At 37.9% G+C, this 17,392-nt stretch overlaps 2 protein-coding genes across 2 annotated transcripts in view; one reads left to right on the top strand and one right to left on the bottom strand.

The window, feature by feature from the left end:
* The window catches only part of LOC103516083 (group XV phospholipase A2), an 18,037-nt gene extending 909 nt beyond the window's left edge, over window positions 1-17,128 (top strand). Inside the window, exons 2-8 of the mRNA XM_026828583.1 lie at window positions 13-316; window positions 1,104-1,246; window positions 1,543-1,771; window positions 2,579-2,806; window positions 10,134-10,203; window positions 10,364-10,465; window positions 17,002-17,128. Of these exons, the coding sequence (XP_026684384.1) occupies window positions 130-316; window positions 1,104-1,246; window positions 1,543-1,771; window positions 2,579-2,806; window positions 10,134-10,203; window positions 10,364-10,465; window positions 17,002-17,128 (1,086 nt within the window). The 5' untranslated portion in view covers window positions 13-129. The remainder of the gene's footprint in view (window positions 1-12; window positions 317-1,103; window positions 1,247-1,542; window positions 1,772-2,578; window positions 2,807-10,133; window positions 10,204-10,363; window positions 10,466-17,001) is intronic.
* On the bottom strand, window positions 7,635-9,084 carry LOC103516079 (WD repeat-containing protein 5-like). Its single transcript, XM_026828581.1, has 2 exons — window positions 8,125-9,084; window positions 7,635-7,951 (listed from the first exon to the last, which is right to left on the bottom strand). The coding sequence occupies exons 1-2, from the start codon at window positions 8,549-8,551 to the stop codon at window positions 7,635-7,637; spliced, it is 744 nt and encodes a 247-aa protein (XP_026684382.1). The 5' UTR covers window positions 8,552-9,084.
* Window positions 17,129-17,392: the final 264 nt, after the last annotated feature.

The following is a 17,392-nucleotide window of genomic DNA, read 5'->3' as shown; positions in this document are numbered from 1 at the left end:
TTTTTTTTACAGGTAAAAGAGACTTGTTCAACTCAAATGAAAATACTCACACCAACATACTTGAAGCTGTTCCAAAAGTTTTCATTCAAAGAATCTCTGAACATATTGTTCTCACTCAAAGGCTGAAAAATGGCTCACCCTAGCATTCAAAATGACACCATAGAGTCGGAGAGACTGTTGACAGAGTTCAGAGGCGGACGGAAATATTTCAGAATGACAGCTCTACATTTTGTCATTGCTATTCTCTTTGCTTTTCTCTTCTTCTACATGTTGTTTGCTACGAATAAACCAGCACGTCTTAACCCTGTTATCTTTGGTAAGTCATTTAAATTATACTTAACCCATGAGATCCAAACTTTTTCTTCTCCCTTAGATCTTGCTGAAATTTAACTGCGTCTAACTCCAGACCGGTACTGAGTAAATATGTCAAATAATAGTTAAAATAGTAAAAAAAATTGTTTTCTAATTATTAGACAAATCCCCAATGCACCCTGATGTGGAGCAACTGAGATATTGGCAAAAAAAGAGAGAAGGGTTTGGTCAAGTTTGGTGTGACTTTAATGTAGGCCTTTGCTCTCATTGGTTAACACATATACAACTGGTGATTTTTTTGCTTATTTCCTGCTATTATGACTGGCAAGGAAAAGAGGGTATACATATATGTGAAAAGATTTATTATAAATCTTAAGCATTTTTTTACTTTCCTTATCCTATAGGAAGGAAAGTAATGTAATCGGGTCAAACTTTTGATGGTCAGTTTTTTTTATAAATCTTTTTGACTCTCATTGATAATTTTATATTAAACCTTGATTGATAATATCTTTAATGTGTTTTCATTTTCAGTGCCAGGAGACGGTGGAAGTCAGGTAGAAGCTCGATTGAACAAAACTGAGACTGTTCATTACATTTGTGACACATATATGTGAAAAGATTTATTATAAATCTTAAGCATTTTTTTACTTTCCTTATCCTATAGGAAGGAAAGTAATGTAATCGGGTCAAATTTTTGATGGCCAGTTTTTTTTATAAATCTTTTTGACTCTCATTGATAATTTTATATTAAACCTTGATTGATAATATCTTTAATGTGTTTTCATTTTCAGTGCCAGGAGACGGTGGAAGTCAGGTAGAAGCTCGATTGAACAAAACTGAGACTGTTCATTACATTTGTGACAAAACGACGTCCAACTGGTTCACGCTTTGGCTCAACCTTGAGCTGTTGGTACCCGAAGTTATTGACTGTTTTGTAAGTATTGATTTGGCTGGTTCGGTTCTAACCTTCTCTGAGCTTTTGCTGGTTGGATACAGGTATACTCAACACAATTAAACATTTTTTTCAATTTCTATTTGAAAATGATTCTGATTTCAGATTGACAACCTGCGCCTAGTATACAACAACGTAACGCGTACCACATCCAATTCCCCGGGCGTGGATATTCGTATTTCCGGCTTATGTAATTTTTACCTAGTTCATTCTATTCTATTGTGGTTCTACTCTGGTTCTAATCTATTCTATTTTATTCTATTCTATTCTGATTTCAGATTGACAACCTGCGCCTAGTATACAACAACGTAACGCGTACCACATCTAATTCTCCGGGCGTGGATATTCGTATTCCGGGCTTCGGACGTTCGGCTTCCGTCGAGTGGCTAGACCCGTTTGTTCGGGTGGGCTCGTATTTCTCCTACATAGCGGCGGCCCTGGTCGGTCTCGGCTATCAACGAGACCTTTCCATGCGGGGTGCCCCTTATGATTTCCGGAAAGCCCCGAGTAAGTATTAGGGTACCCACAGAACAAGGAATCCAAGATGAAGCACAAAGATGAAGCCGTAAGATAAAACAAGCAGGGTCCGTCCCTCCGGGAATTTTTCAGCCCGTAGTGATTAGAGAAAATCAGTACCTATGTACCTACCTAATTTGTTTAATATTCAGTTTATTATTATTCTTGATTTGATTTTTTGATTTTACTTTCATGTAATGATTTAAAATCAAGACTAGAGCCCGTTCTCCCTTTATTCCCAATATAAGGTTCAAGTCACCCATCCATTTATTGGCCTTGCTCAGCGTAACCATAGATGACGCTAAAACCGGTCTTAAATGATCGACTGAAGGGTTATCTAAAACTTTCTCAGACGACACCGAAGCGAATACAATACGTCCCTTATTTTTTTTTTTTTTTTTAGGTATATACCATTATATTTATTTTAATTTAACATAAAAACGTGCTCACAATATCGAGTATGTTATTTTTTTCAGGGCATCATTATTTGATTTTTCTTAAAATAATAACAGTTCAATTAAAAACAGCCCTTAGTAATTAGGTATTAATAATCAATCAAGTCCAAGTCGAGCTTATTTACTTACTTACTTAAGTACGTAGTTACATTTTTTTTTTCTAATCAGGGCATCATTATTTGATTTTTCTTAAAATAACAACAGTTCAATTAAAAACAGCCCGCACCATCTTCGCATCCCAAACCATCTTATTTACTTACTTACTTAAGTACGTAGTTACATTTTCTTTCTTTTTTTTAATCAGTAAATTAAATTTCATTTTCTTGTTTTCTGTTCCCCACAGATGAAAATCAAGAGTATTTCGCCAATTTTAAAGCCCTCATCGAAGAGACGTATGATTTGAACGGAGGCACTCCTGTGGTCCTGGTCGCTCACAGTATGGGGTCGCTGATGTGCCTGTACTTCCTTCAGCGGCAGAGTAGCGCCTGGAAGTCGAAGTTTGTGCGGTCGCTGGTGTCGCTGGCAGCGCCCTGGGGCGGCTCCGTGAAGGCGGTCAAAGTGTTTGCTGTAGGTGAGATTGAGCTTTTTGTGGTCCTGGGCCTTTAGGGGTCAAGTAGTATTGTTAAGGGGGATTTATTGTTCTTAATAAATTTATTAAATTAATTATTTATATAAATTTATTTTAATATAATTGTGAATTTAATGTTAAATAAATTAATTTTATCGAAACTGTCTTGTCTAAATGTGACATAAGGTGGAGTGGTGGAACACGAACATTAAAATTGTAGTGATATTTTAAGAAATTTTGTCGAATTGTTTTCACTAAAATGTAGATAGGTTTGATTTTCCCTAGGTTTGATAAAGCGAATCGTAATAACGGAGGTTCTAATTGCTCCGAAATCGAAGATATTTTTCCCTAGGTTTGATAAAGCGAATCGTAATAAGGGAGGTCTTAATTGCTCGAAGATAGAAGGGCTAGGAGAAAGTCAGCCCTTCACCCCGGGCGGGAATCGAGTCCGCGACCTACCGCTTTCAAGGCAGGCGCGCTACTCTGCAAGCGAACCAAAAGCTGGCCAATATTACTTGATGACTTGACAAGAGTGATCTGTGAAACCCAATAGCGCCTTAAAAAATTAAAAATCTAATCAAATCCTAAATAGGGTAAGTGTACCATTTATTGGCCCACCTGCCCACATTTATTTGTCTAATTTTTGTTTTTATGACTACAATTTTTGAATAGCACTGGTTCGATAGCAGTCTTTAAGCCCTTTCTTTTGATGAAATTGAATCTTGAAAAAGTTCGTCCAGTTCAGACTTATGTGGCGTATGGTACAGGTGGGGCAATAAATGGTACGTTTTTTAGGTGGACGAATAAATGGTACACTTACCCTACCTACGTATTCTTTGTGGCTTCCTTCACAAAAAGTTTCCATATTCCGATAATGTTTTTTTACACTGGTAATACCGCCACTGGTCGCTACTCAAAGTAGCTGGTCCTCACGCGGCTGAATACACCGCGAGCAAAAAATTCGACCCCGCCGGGAATCGAACCCGGGTCCTCCGGTGTGCAAGCCTAAGCCTAGCAGTGGTGTACCTATTCGGCCACGGAGGTTCGCCTTGAAAAAATATTGTGGTTATGCAACACGTGAAACAGTGTACGGAATTTCTCCGTACCGTAAAAAAATTCCCCCTTTTTTCCATTTCAATGTAAACGCACTTTTGTTTACCTGTGAAAATTTGAATTTTTAACGGAAAAATTTGAAAATTTTCCCAGTTTTTCTTTCAACAGTGAACAGTTTCAGCTTTTCAGCAATTTTTTCAAAGTTTTGCCGTTTTTTATTGATTAATTTCACTTGTTTCTCGACTTTCTCGTTTATTTCAGTACCGCCTGTTGTTAGAAACGATCCCAAGCGATTAGAAGGTTCTTCTTCATCGTTTTCCAGTTGTGTTCTTCTATTCTCCCCATCAGAACTTGGTATATCACAATGGCAGATTTTGTAAGTAAAATGAAAAATCACTACCAGATTTACATGCCATTGGTTCAAAATGAGCGAACCTTTCTTTCTTTCTTTCTTTCAAAATGAGCAACCTTGAGTCCTACCACAGCAGTCTAAAGGTCTAAACTGGGTCTTGTGTCCATCACTCAGACCATCTGATACCAGTTCTACAGTCCATTGGTTCAAAATGAGCAAACCTTTCTTTCAAAATGAGCAACCTTTAAGTCCTACCACAGCAGTCTAAACTAGGTCTTACTATGTCCATCACTCACTCTCAGACCACCTGACAGACAGAATGTGTGTGGTGGGAAAAGCTTCAGACCCAGGTCTCAAGATTTTTCTGTAACACATGTTGAGATGTTCTGACAGATGGTCTGAGTGTCTGTGACGGGCTTTAGTATTGTGGATAAAATGGGAGATAACAAGGATTCCTTCACTTTTTTTTAAAAAATATTTTATAGCTACATTTTTATTATTTTATTATAGTTTTCAGACATTTTCAGTTATTTATACCCATGTAACACTTTGTTTCCATACTTTTCCATACAGACCCTTGATAACCTGAAAAATGTATCGGTCCCTGAAGAGAACAAAGAAACTACCTAGTATCCAATAATAATAAAAACGGTAAGAATAATGTTCATACATAGGATGTCTAATATAAACCTAACAAATGATCGCCAAGTATATACATATTACTGGAACTTGGCATGGCGCACTGCCATGCGCTCGGATAGGTAGTATATTCTATTCTATTCTACTCGATTTTCATTATTCTAAATAGTTTGATAACTACTTTAATCGAGTAGCGACCAATGGCGGCATTGGTCTCTACTCGATTAACCAGTGTAAAAAGATTACTGAAATATAGAAATGGACTACTTTACCACAAGTATTTTGAGATTTGATTTTTTTTAAGAGTTTTGATAGAGAGAACTGTAACTGCTAAGGTATTAAGGTATTATCGTCCCGAAATCGAATATAGAAGGGAGACAGGATAGGAGAAAGCCAGCCGTTCCGAGAGTGAACCTCATCCGTTGAGGATAAAGATCGGAAATCGAATCCGCGACCTGGCGTTTACAAGGCTGGAGTGTTACCCTCCAAGCTAACTGAGGGGTGAAGGGGAAGAACGAACTAAGCCAACATACCTCGTTTTGAGATAATTGGAGTTGTAGTTTAGGAGTTGAAGAATAGATAAATATGTATTTAAAACAATCAACTCAACATATAAAACATCTTAGAGCCCATTGGCAGTGTTCCCATAGCCAATCAGGCTGGCATTGAGTACTTCTTCTTCTTCTTCTTCTTCTTCTTCTTCTTCTTCTTCTTCTTCTTCTTCTTCTTCTTCTTCTTCTTCTTCTTCTTGCTCTTCTTCTTCTTCTTCTTCTTCTTCTTCTTCTTCTTCTTCTTCTTCTTCTTCTTCTTCTTCTTCTTCTTCTTCTTCCTTTAGTATTGAGAAGGCAATTGGAGATAACAAGGATTCCTTCACTTTTTTTTAAATATTTTATAACTACATTTTTATTATAGTTTTCAGACATTTTCAGTTATTTATACCCATGTAATATTTTCTTTCCATACTTTTCCATACAGACCCTTGACAACCTGAAAAATGTATCGGTCCCCGAAGAGAACAAAGAAAATGTTGAGGAATATCTGAAGAAAATGCAAACACACTACGATGCTCGTGAGGCACCGAACAAATCGTACCGGTGGCAAATGAGTGACTTTGAAGTTGGATGTCCACTGGGAACGGGAAAATTTGGACATGTGTATCTGGCAAAGGAAAAGACAACACAAATTATGATAGCTCTCAAAGTTTTGTACAAAGTTGAAATCATCAATGAAAGAATGACACATCAGGTAAGTGGAAAAAAAAAAGGTCAAGTTGTGAAATGTAGGCTATATATACTACCTACTTACCTACCTAATGTTAATGCATGTTTCAACAATATTGAAAGTTTCCAGAATATTTCAATTAAAAAAAATAAAAAAAAAAATCAATAGGTACCTACCTACCTACCTTTCTTCTACTGAAGGGAATGAAGGGAATTTTCTTTCAAAATCTTGTGGGAAATTTCTTCTACTGAAGGGAATGAAGGGTATTTTCTTCCAAAATCTCGTGGGAAATTTCTTCTACTGAAGGGAATGAAGGGATTCTCAATTTTTTTTCCTACTGGGTACGGATGAAGGGAATTTTCTTTAAAATCTCGTGGGAAATTTTTGGGTACGGAGTTAAGCCGAACCATCGAAGGAACTGGAACAGCGAGGGTCTTATCGTCCCACATTCGAAGAGAGAAGGAATACAGGATAGGAGAAAGCCAGCCGTTCCGAGAACGAATATTATCTGTTCAGGATAAAATCCGCCCCGGGCGGACGTGCTACCCAACGAGCTAGCTAGGCTGGCTTGAAATTGAAAGGATCAAATTACATATCAAAATCTTATGGGAAATTTCTTCTACTGAGTAGGGTTGAAGGGAATTTATTTCTAATGTCAGCCAGTTGCACGCGATTAACCAGATGGTCACCCATCTGGACATCAACCACTTGTGTCGTTGCTTAACTTCAGTGTTCCTTTGATGGGAGGGGGGAGAATGATCCCTGACCTGTGGTCTCAGCCATTAATTTGTGATTCAAGTGTCTTGTCAACTTATAATTTTATTAATCTGATATTTGTAAATACTCGCTGTAGTTATTTAAGTTTAGGTTATTAAAAGGGGTACACACATACTTTTGTTTGGACAACATTAAGCAGAAAAGAATCATTCAAAAATATGTTTGACTACCTCTTCGATTTCGAACTGCCTTGTAGTTATTTAAGTTTAGGTTATTAAAAGGGGTACACACATACTTTTGTTTGGACAACATTAAGCAGAAAAGAATCATTCAAAAATAGGTTTGACTACCTCGAAATCGAAGAGGTACTGCCAGATTTCCTTGTTGGCTGGGGGACTTTAAGCAGGGGGTATACCAGCCTGAATTTCCCTTGCTAAAGAAATAGCAAAGGTTGAATGCGAAGGGCACCCACTCGTAAAATTTGTAGCAAAACCAAATGTCAGCCCAAAGCAACCACCCTAGTTAGGGCTGATTGAGAGGCTGACGAAAAACACCGACCCTGTCTGTATGCACGGGAAAAGGCAAAGAAAAACAAAAAGAAGAACTGCCGAATTTCTTTATTCAATGGCTACTTTCTGTTACCATATCTAAATCTCTGGAAATAGACACTTTCTGTATTATGATGTTATGTGAAAAATATCAAATAACTACCGATTTTTTACGTTTTTTCGAAAGGTGGTTTTCGCAGGATCGTTCCTTTCTGCATAATGCTGTCCATTTGTAAAAAAAATCACAAATATTTCACTCATGGGTACTTCGACAACGAAAAAGATTAGGTCATTTAGTTATTTATAAGTTTCGATAGAAGTAATTTAAGTTTAATGGTGTAGAACAAATGATGGCCGGGGTTACAACCTTAGAATCCCACAGCTTCAGTGTGTTATCAAGAGTGGCAGCCAGGATATACTTTCCATTGGGTGAGAATTTGACAAATGAGACGGGTGGATTATCATCGTCAATAAGGGTCTTCAAACACTGGCCTGATGCTGTGTCCCAAATACGACACAGTCCATCGTAACTACTTGAAACAATGAGGGAACCGTCTCGGTTGAAATGAACAGCACTGACAGGGTCTGAGTGGGCGGGCAAAGTTTTCAAACATTTTCCTGGAAATCAAATTGAATATGGATTAAAGTAAAGATTATATTCCCCTCATACTCACCAATGAAAAAGGATTGTAAAAATGTATTTTTTGCACATTTTCTTTCAAAAATTTTCATTTTTTTGCAACATTAGTCAAAATGTTCACTGATTAATTCAATGAAAGTAAAAGTCTCACCTGTTCGTACATCCCAGATTCGTACACTCTCATCAAATGACCCAGACACGATCAAATTTGACTGTGGATTAAAATTACAGCAAAACACATAATTGCTATGTCCCTTCAATGTTTTCAAACATTTCCCGCTGCTCAACTCCCAAATCTTCAATGTCTTGTCATCTGATCCGCTAACAAGCAACCGACTGTCACTAGACCATGCAACATCACTAATACCAAGCTTATGTCCCGATATAGTCTTTTCAAACTTTCCATCATATGCTCCCCATATTTTTATCAGTTTGTCTGCCGATGAACTGGCTAGCCACTCTCCGTTTGGACTAAATTTCACCGAGGACACAGCCTTTGTGTGTCCCGCCAATGTGAACTTTAGCACATAGTTTGGCTTTGGGTTTGATGACGATGATGGTGCATTTGAGAGGTTCATACTGGATTTCTTTGGAGACGTAATTTTGGCGGCTTGTATTAAACTTCTCCTCCTCAATAAACTTGTTTGTCCTCAGACAAAATACTCCAGTGAATGAAGTACTAACAGATAGGATGATATGGGGGTGTTTACAAACACCCAATGTTTTGTGAACACTTCCCCGACTAAATTTGTTTTGAAGATCACTTGTTTAAATAAGACTCGGGAGAATTACCATACCCCAATAAGGGTATACAAGGTACAATTTACAGAACGACTCACAGACGGACGCACAACTACAAAAGCTCTCCAAGGAACTTTATATCAATCCAAAATTTGTTTACGGAGCACTTTTTGATGGCAAAAACATGTGGATTTTCACAACACAGGATTGTTGATTTGGATTGTCTTCACGTATGCCAGAGAACTTTATTGAAAGTGTCTTCTTGAGTAGAAAGTAAACGATTTGAACAGTACCACAAATACAACAACTGAAATAGGACAAGAACTTCTTGGTTCAGGTATTCAAGTGGAAAATCAATCAAAATCAAAGGAAAAAAGATCCCTTTTTTTTTTTTAAAATTTTTTAAAATTTTTAAAACAAAATTTTAAAAATTTGTAAAAAAAAAAAAAAAAAAAAGCGATCTGTTTTCATTTTCCCCTATTGATTTTAATTTGTTTTACCAAGTGTTGTGTATACCCTTGAAAGATCTAACTTTTTAATAATCCTTTTTATACAGTCTTGGAACCCCTGAATATTTTTTGAACGGCTAAAGATGAGAATCAGAAATTTGGGTTAGTGTTCTATCTTTAGAAATCCCATTTTTTCAAGTAGTTACCAGATTGTGTCCAGAGCCAGGGTCGGCCCCAGGGAGACCAACATCAAAATCCTATTTGAAAACCCCCTAATTGAAATTCATCATATCAATGGTTGGGGCATTTCATTTTCCCCTATTGATTTTAATTTGTTTTACCAAGTGTTGTGTACACCCTTGAAAGTTCTAACTTTTTAATATTCTTTTTATACAGTCTTGGAACCCCTGAATATTTTTTCAACGGATAAAGATGAGAATCTGAAATTTGGGTTAGTGTTCTATCTTTAGAAATCCCATTTTTTCAAGTAGTTACCAGATTGTGTCCAGAGCCAGGGTCAGCCCCAGGGAGGCCAACATCAAAATCTTATTTGAAACCCCCTAATTGAAATTCATCATATCAATATCAAAGGCCTTAAAAAACGTAGTAGTTTGATATAAGTTTTAGATGCATGCTACGACACAGGCCACAAGCGTCTAATGTAGCAGTTGTTCCATTGCTACGAAATAAAAACGGTGGTGGAACACTCATCTTTTTAAATACAAAAAAATACAATATCAAAGGCCTTAAAAAACGTAGTAATTTGATATAAGTTTTAGCTTGATACGACAACCAAGGCCAGAGTTATGGCTTTTTCAAGTTTTCATTTTTCCATGTTCTCCCGCCAATAGGGGAAGCAGCAAAAACGGGAAGTTCATATCGAGTGGTGATTTGTGCTTCAAATAAGTCCCACTTATGATTCATATTGAAATAGAGACCCAAAAATTTAATTTTCTTTCCCCTTTTCCAGGGGATGATCTTGGCGTTTACGTGCTATCGAAATCCACACTGAAAATGTATCAGATTACTTGCCCGTCCACATCTTGGCTTTTGCCGTCCGAACACTTCTGGAAGGCGGATGAGGTGATTGTGCAGACGACGGAGAAGAACTACACCATCACCAACATGAAGGAATATTTTGAGTGAGTCATCCAACAATTTTATACAGTGCATTCATAAAGCCCCCCCCCACCCGTCCACATCTTGGCTTTTGCCGTCCGAACACTTCTGGAAGGCGGATGAGGTGATTGTGCAGACGACGGAGAAGAACTACACCATCGCCAACATGAAGGAATATTTTGAGTGAGTCATCCAACAATTTTATACCGTGCATTCATAAAGTCCCCCCCCACCCTATCCAGAAACGTCCAGAGTTACTGCAGAAAAGAGAGTGTGTAATATTGTGAAAGTGTTTTTGTGAAAACACCAAATTTCAAAGTAATTATATCTTGTAGATTCCTAACAAAAACCCACCTTAATTTTTGAACCGATGAATTTAGGAATGCACTGGAATTTTAATTGTGTTAAGCATAAATGCTTGTCACAAATGTCGTTCCTTGCTTAATGCACTACGCTAAATTTTATGGCTTGACTTGGACTCGAACCACCAACCTCCAGATCCGAAGTCCACTGCGCTAACCACTACACCACTGAGGTTGGTTTAGGAATGCACTGTATATATAGAAAAAGTTTTTTCAAGGAGGAAGAGAAGGAGAAGATGAAGAAGGAAAAAGAAGACTAAGAAGGAGGCGAAAGGAGAAGATTGTGTCTCTTATCGCCCATCTGATGAGGGACATACTACGGGATGGGCATGCTACGACACAGACAAAATGAGTCTAATGTGGCGGTTGTTTCATTGTTACGAAATAAAAACGGCTGTTATGAGTGTTCAAAAGAAGACGAAGACGCAAAAGAAGATGTTTGGTACTGCCAGAATGAAACTGAAAAGTCCTCTACTCTCGCAGTCTAAACACGGTCTTGTATAGGTATTTGGTACAGAATACTTTTGCAGTAAGAACTTGGTATATCACAATGGCAGATTTTGTAAGTAAAATGAAAAATCACTACCAGATTTACATGCCATTGGTTCAAAATGAGCGAACCTTTCTTTCTTTCTTTCTTTCAAAATGAGCAACCTTGAGTCCTACCACAGCAGTCTAAACTGGGTCTTGTGTCCATCACTCAGACCATCTGATAGCAGTTTTACAATCCATTGGTTCAAAAAGAGCAAACCTTTCTTTCTTTCAAAATGAGCAACCTTAAGTCCTACCACAGCAGTGTAAACTAGGTCTTGATACATATGTCCATCACTCATTTTCAGACCACCTGACAGACAGAATGTGTGTGGTGGGAAAAGCTTCTGACCCAGGTCTCAAGATTTTTCTGCCACACATGTTGAGATGTTCTGACAGATGGTCTGAGTGTCTGTGGCGGGCTTTAGTATTGTGGATAAAATGGGAGATAACAAGGATTCCTTCACCTTTTTAAAATATTTTATAGCTACATTTTTATTATTTTATTATAGTTTTCAGACATTTTCAGTTATTTATACCCATGTAAGAACACTTTCTTTCCATACTTTTCCATACAGACCCTTGATAACTTGAAAAATGTATCGGTCCCTGAAGAGAACAAAGAAAATGTTGAGGAATATCTGAAGAAAATGCAAACACACTATGATGCTCGTGAGGCACCAAACAAATCGTACCGATGGCAAATGAGTGACTTTGAAGTTGGATGCGAACTTGGTATATCACAATGGCAGATTTTGTAAGTAAAATGAAAAATCACTACCAGATTTACATGCCATTGGTTCAAAATGAGCGAACTTTTCTTTCTTTCAAAATGAGCAACCTTGAGTCCTACCACAGCAGTCTAAACTGGGTCTTGTCACCTTGTGTCCATCACTCAGACCATCTGATACCAGTTTTACAATCCATTGGTTCAAAATGAGCAAACCTTTCTTTCAAAATGAGCAACCTTTAAGTCCTACCACAGCAGTCTAAACTAGGTCTTACTATGTCCATCACTCACTCTCAGACCACCTGACAGACAGAATGTGTGTGGTGGGAAAAGCTTCAGACCCAGGTCTCAAGATTTTTCTGTAACACATGTTGAGATGTTCTGACAGATGGTCTGAGTGTCTGTGACGGGCTTTAGTATTGTGGATAAAATGGGAGATAACAAGGATTCCTTCACTTTTTTTTAAAAAATATTTTATAGCTACATTTTTATTATTTTATTATAGTTTTCAGACATTTTCAGTTATTTATACCCATGTAACACTTTGTTTCCATACTTTTCCATACAGACCCTTGATAACCTGAAAAATGTATCGGTCCCTGAAGAGAACAAAGAAAATGTTGAGGAATATCTGAAGAAAATGCAAACACACTACGATGCTCGTGAGGCACCGAACAAATCGTACCGGTGGCAAATGAGTGACTTTGAAGTTGGATGTCCACTGGGAATTTTTTTTTTTTTTTTTTTTAAGAGGTTTGACAGAGGGAACTGTAACTGCTATGGTCTTATCGTCCCGAAATCGAATATAGAAGGGAGACAGGATAGGAGAAAGCCAGCCGTTCCGAGAGTGAACCTCATCCGTTGAGGATAAAGATCGGAAATCGAATCCGCGACCTAGCGTTTACAAGGCTGGAGCGTTACCCTCCAAGCTAACTGAGGGGTGAAGGGGAAGAACGAACTAAGCCAACATACCTCGTTTTGAGATAATGGAAGAGTTGAAATTGGGAAAATATTATTAATAAAAGGTCGATTCCTACGTAAAAAGTTGTGAAAAATCCAAATCTGAGGTCAAAACTCCGAAAAAATAACTTTAAAAGGTCAAAAATTCAATTTTTAACTGCCGTTCTAATTAAAAAGTTCAAAGAGTTGTGATGTCAGATTTCACGTCAAAATGCGCAGAAACGCTTGCGCACAAACAAACGAAGCGGGAGTAATGAATTATGACGTCATCGCCTACGGGAGCGTATGCCGTGACGTCAAACTTCACGATTTACCGGTATTATTTAAATCGATTTATCTCGGTATCTAAGTCGTATAAAAAAAAAAAGAAAAATTCCGTTGGTCCTCATTTTTCCTGCTCTGTGACTTTGAAACATCACCCAAGTAAGCGCAACTGATCTATTGGAGTTAAAGTTTAGGAGTTGTACTTATGTATTGGAGGGTTGTACTTATGTAATAACTTCAAAGATTAAGGAGCGCGGTAGCTCTCCGCTCCTCCAAGTCAAAACAAAACAGTTTGACAGCTATTTCTATAGTTCCTCTACTAGTGGATAGAGTGCGTCTCCGACAGACGAAGCCGATCGTCCAAAAATTGAAGAAAAAAAAAATCGGATTTTTTTGGTTTAGTCCGTTTTTCCTCTTCATCCTTCAATCAGGCTGGCATTTTTTTTCTATTATTTCTATCCCATTCTCCCCAGGTTGGTCTACGCTAAGAACAAATTCCCGGACTCCCCTCAGTATGTCATGGACGACGGGGACGGTACGGTCAACCTGCGCTCGCTGCAGGGCTGTCTGGCTTGGAGCGCAAAGCAAGCGCAGCCCGTAAACCATATGGTATTCCCAGGCGCAGACCATATGACCATACTGAGCGATAAGAATATGCTGGCCTATATGGCGAATTTGTTACGCTTGAAAACGGAGGATGAAGGGAATTTGTTTCAGAATCTGCTGGGGATTTTTTTCTATTGAAGGGAATTTTCTTCTACTGAAAACAAACGAACGGAATTTTTCTTTCAAAAACTCGTGGGAAATGAAGGGAATTTTCATTTTTCTTCTACTGAAGAATTGAATATGGATGAAGGGTATTTTCCATGGAGGTATAAGGTAGTCTACTTGAGCTATTTTCCATGGAGGTATAAGGTAGTCTACTTGAGCTCCTTCAAATAATACTCAAATAAGCATCATTCAATAGGATAAGGAAAGTCGTGTGATGTTCACACCAGATTTTTTTACATAAAGCTAAATCAAGCCCCCCCAAAAATTTAGGCAAGAACCGCCTATGCCAATATAATGTTTTATATGAATTATGACGTCATCGCCTACGGGAGCGTATGCCGTGACGTCAAACTTCACGATTTACCGGTATTATTTAAATCGATTTATCTCGTTATCAAGAAGCCATAGAATAAAAAGAAAAATTCCGTTGGTCGTCATTTTTCCTGCTCTATGACTTTGAAACATCACTCAAGTAAGCGCAACTGATCTATTGGAGTTTAAGTTTAGGAGTTGTACTTATGTGTTGGAGGGTTCTAATAACTTCAAAGATTAAGGCGCGCGGTAGCTCTCCGCCCCTCCAAGTCAAAACAAAACAGTTTGACAGATATTTCTATAGTTCCTCTACTATAGTGGATAGAGTGCGTCTCAGACTGCGGCTTCATCCAAAAATTGAAGAAAAAAAATCGTATTTTTTGGGTTAGTCCGTTCTTCCTTTTCATCCTTCAATCAGGCTGGCATTTTCTTCTATTATTTCTATCCCATTCTCCCCAGGTTGGTCTACGCTAAGAACAAATTCCCGGACTCACCTCAGTATGTCATGGACGACGGGGACGGTACGGTCAACCTGCGCTCGCTGCAAGGCTGTCTGGCTTGGAGCGCAAAGCAAGCGCAGCCTGTAAACCATATGGTGTTCCCAGGCGCAGACCATATGACCATACTGAGCGATAAGAATATGCTGGCCTATATGGCGAATTTGTTGCGCTTGAAAACGGAGGACGAAGGGAATTTGTTTCAGAATCTGCTGGGGATTTTTTTCTATTGAAGGGAATTTTCTTCTACTGAAAACAAACGAACGGAATTTTTCTTTCAAAAACTCGTGGGAAATGAAGGGAATTTTCATTTTTCTTCTACTGAAGAATTGAAGATGGATGAAGGGTATTTTCCTTCAAAATCTCATGGGAAATTTCTTCTACTGAAGGGAATGAAGGGAATTTTCTTTCAAAATCTTGTGGGAAATTTCTTCTACTGAAGGGAATGAAGGGTATTTTCTTTCAAAATCTCATGGGAAATTTCTTCTACTGAAGGGAATGAAGGGTATTTTCTTTCAAAATCTCGTGGGAAATTTCTTCTACTGAAGGGAATGGAGGGATTCTCAATTTTTTTTCTACTGAGTACGGATGAAGGGAATTTTCTTTAAAATCTCGTGGGAAATTTTTGGGTACGGAATCAAGCCGAACCATTGAGGGAACTGTAGAAATGTTTACACACATGAGAAAACAACCACATCAGAGGTAAGTGAAAATTAATTCCATTAATAGGTGATTAGTTGACATTTTTACTCCCCTACAAATTTTGGTAATTTCAATGGGAGAATTGGAGAAAATTTCTGGGTCTGTGTGTGTTGTATTTCATTTTATTAATCTCCTTTATCTCACCCTTTGCGATTTAATGGTAATACCTTCAGAATACTGATCTCTTCTACCCAAATGGATATTACCAACATTGCCAAAAAAGTATGTGAAAAAAGAAGAAGAAAAAAAATCACAATGAACATCTGATATCTTTTGTTGTTATGGTGGGAAAAGGTACATCGTTAAACATATTTGGTAATTTCTCAGGTACAAAGAGAAAGATGCTGCCAAGTACATTTATCAAGTAGCCAACGCCATCCATCACTCTCATCAGAAGAAGGTTATTCATTGTGATATCAAACCAGAGAGTCTCTTGCTGATGATTAATGAGGAAAAAAAAATCTATATCTGTGTCATAGTGTATAATCCTATCTGATATCTGTATTACACATATTTGGTCATTTCTCAGGTACACAGAGAAAGATGCTGCCAAGTACATCTATCAAGTAGCCGACGCCATACATTACTGTCACCAGAAGAAGGTTATTCATCGTGATATCAAGCCAGAGAATCTCTTGCTGACTATGCATGAGGATGTGAAGATTTCTGACTTTGGTTGGTCCGTTCATGCCCCGTCTCTACATAGGAAAACCATGTGTGGTGAGTTCAGTTTTAGAGTCGGAGAGACTGTTGACAGAGTTCAGAGGCGGACGGAAATATTTCAGAATGACAGCTCTACATTTTGTCATTGCTATTCTCTTTTCTTTTCTCTTCTTCTACATGTTGTTTGCTACGAATAAACCAGCACGTCTTAACCCTGTTATCTTTGGTAAGTAAGTAATTTAAATTATACTTAACCCATAAGATCCAAACTTTTTCTTCTCTCTTGGATCTTGCTGAAATTTAACTGCGTCTAACTCCAGACCGGTACTGAGTAAATATGTCAAACAATAGTTAACCTTTTGCGGACAGATTCATGTGTCACATGAAATCATGGTTCCGCCATTATGGTAGGAGAAATATAACTTGCCACGGCGCTAACCACTACACCACTGAGGTTGGTTTAGGAATGCACTGTATATATAGAAAGAGTTTTTTTAAGGAGGAAGAGAAGGAGAAGACAAAGGAGAAGACGAAGAAGGAAAAAGAAGACAAAGAAGGAGGAGAAAGGAGAAGATTGTATCTCTTATCGCCCATCTGATGAGGGACATACTATGGGATGGGCATGCTACGACACAGACAAAATGAGTCTAATGTAGCGGTTTTTTTCATTGTTACAAAATAAAAACGGCTGTTATGAGTGTTCAAAAGAAGACGAAGACGCAAAAGAAGATGTTTGGTACTGCCAGAATGAGACTGAAAAGTCCTCTACTCTTGCAGTCTAAACATGGTCTTGTATAGGTATTTGGTGCAGAATACTTTTACAGTAAGAAAAGGAGTAAAGTTATAGGTAGGTGTTCTATGTATTCCATTATATTCTACATATTATATATTTTATTTCATTACCTATTCTGTTCTATTCTATTGCAGTGATCTGGGTTATACTCAAGGCTGGGAGATGAGGAAGGATGTCGCACAGTACGCTCTAGATTTTCGGCCCCCCGGTGTAGAGGTGCATTGCTTGCATGGATCCCGCGTTAGTACTCCGGGGAAGTAAGTGTATACATTATTCTTACCGTTTTTATTATTATTGGATACTAGGTACTTAGATTATTATTGGATACTACTACCTAGTATCCAATAATAATAAAAACGGTAAGAATAATGTTCATACATAGGATGTCTAATATAAACCTAACAAATAATCGCCAAGTATATACATATTATTGGATCTTGGCATGGCGCACTGCCATGCGCTCGGATTGGTAGTATATTCTATTCTATTCTACTTCTACTCGATTTTCATTATTATTTTAAATAG

This window comes from Diaphorina citri, unplaced genomic scaffold, assembly GCF_000475195.1.
Source record: "Diaphorina citri unplaced genomic scaffold, Diaci psyllid genome assembly version 1.1 scaffold1486, whole genome shotgun sequence".
Lineage (NCBI taxonomy): Eukaryota > Metazoa > Arthropoda > Insecta > Hemiptera > Psyllidae > Diaphorina > Diaphorina citri.
This window is presented reverse-complemented; position numbering and strand designations above follow the sequence as displayed.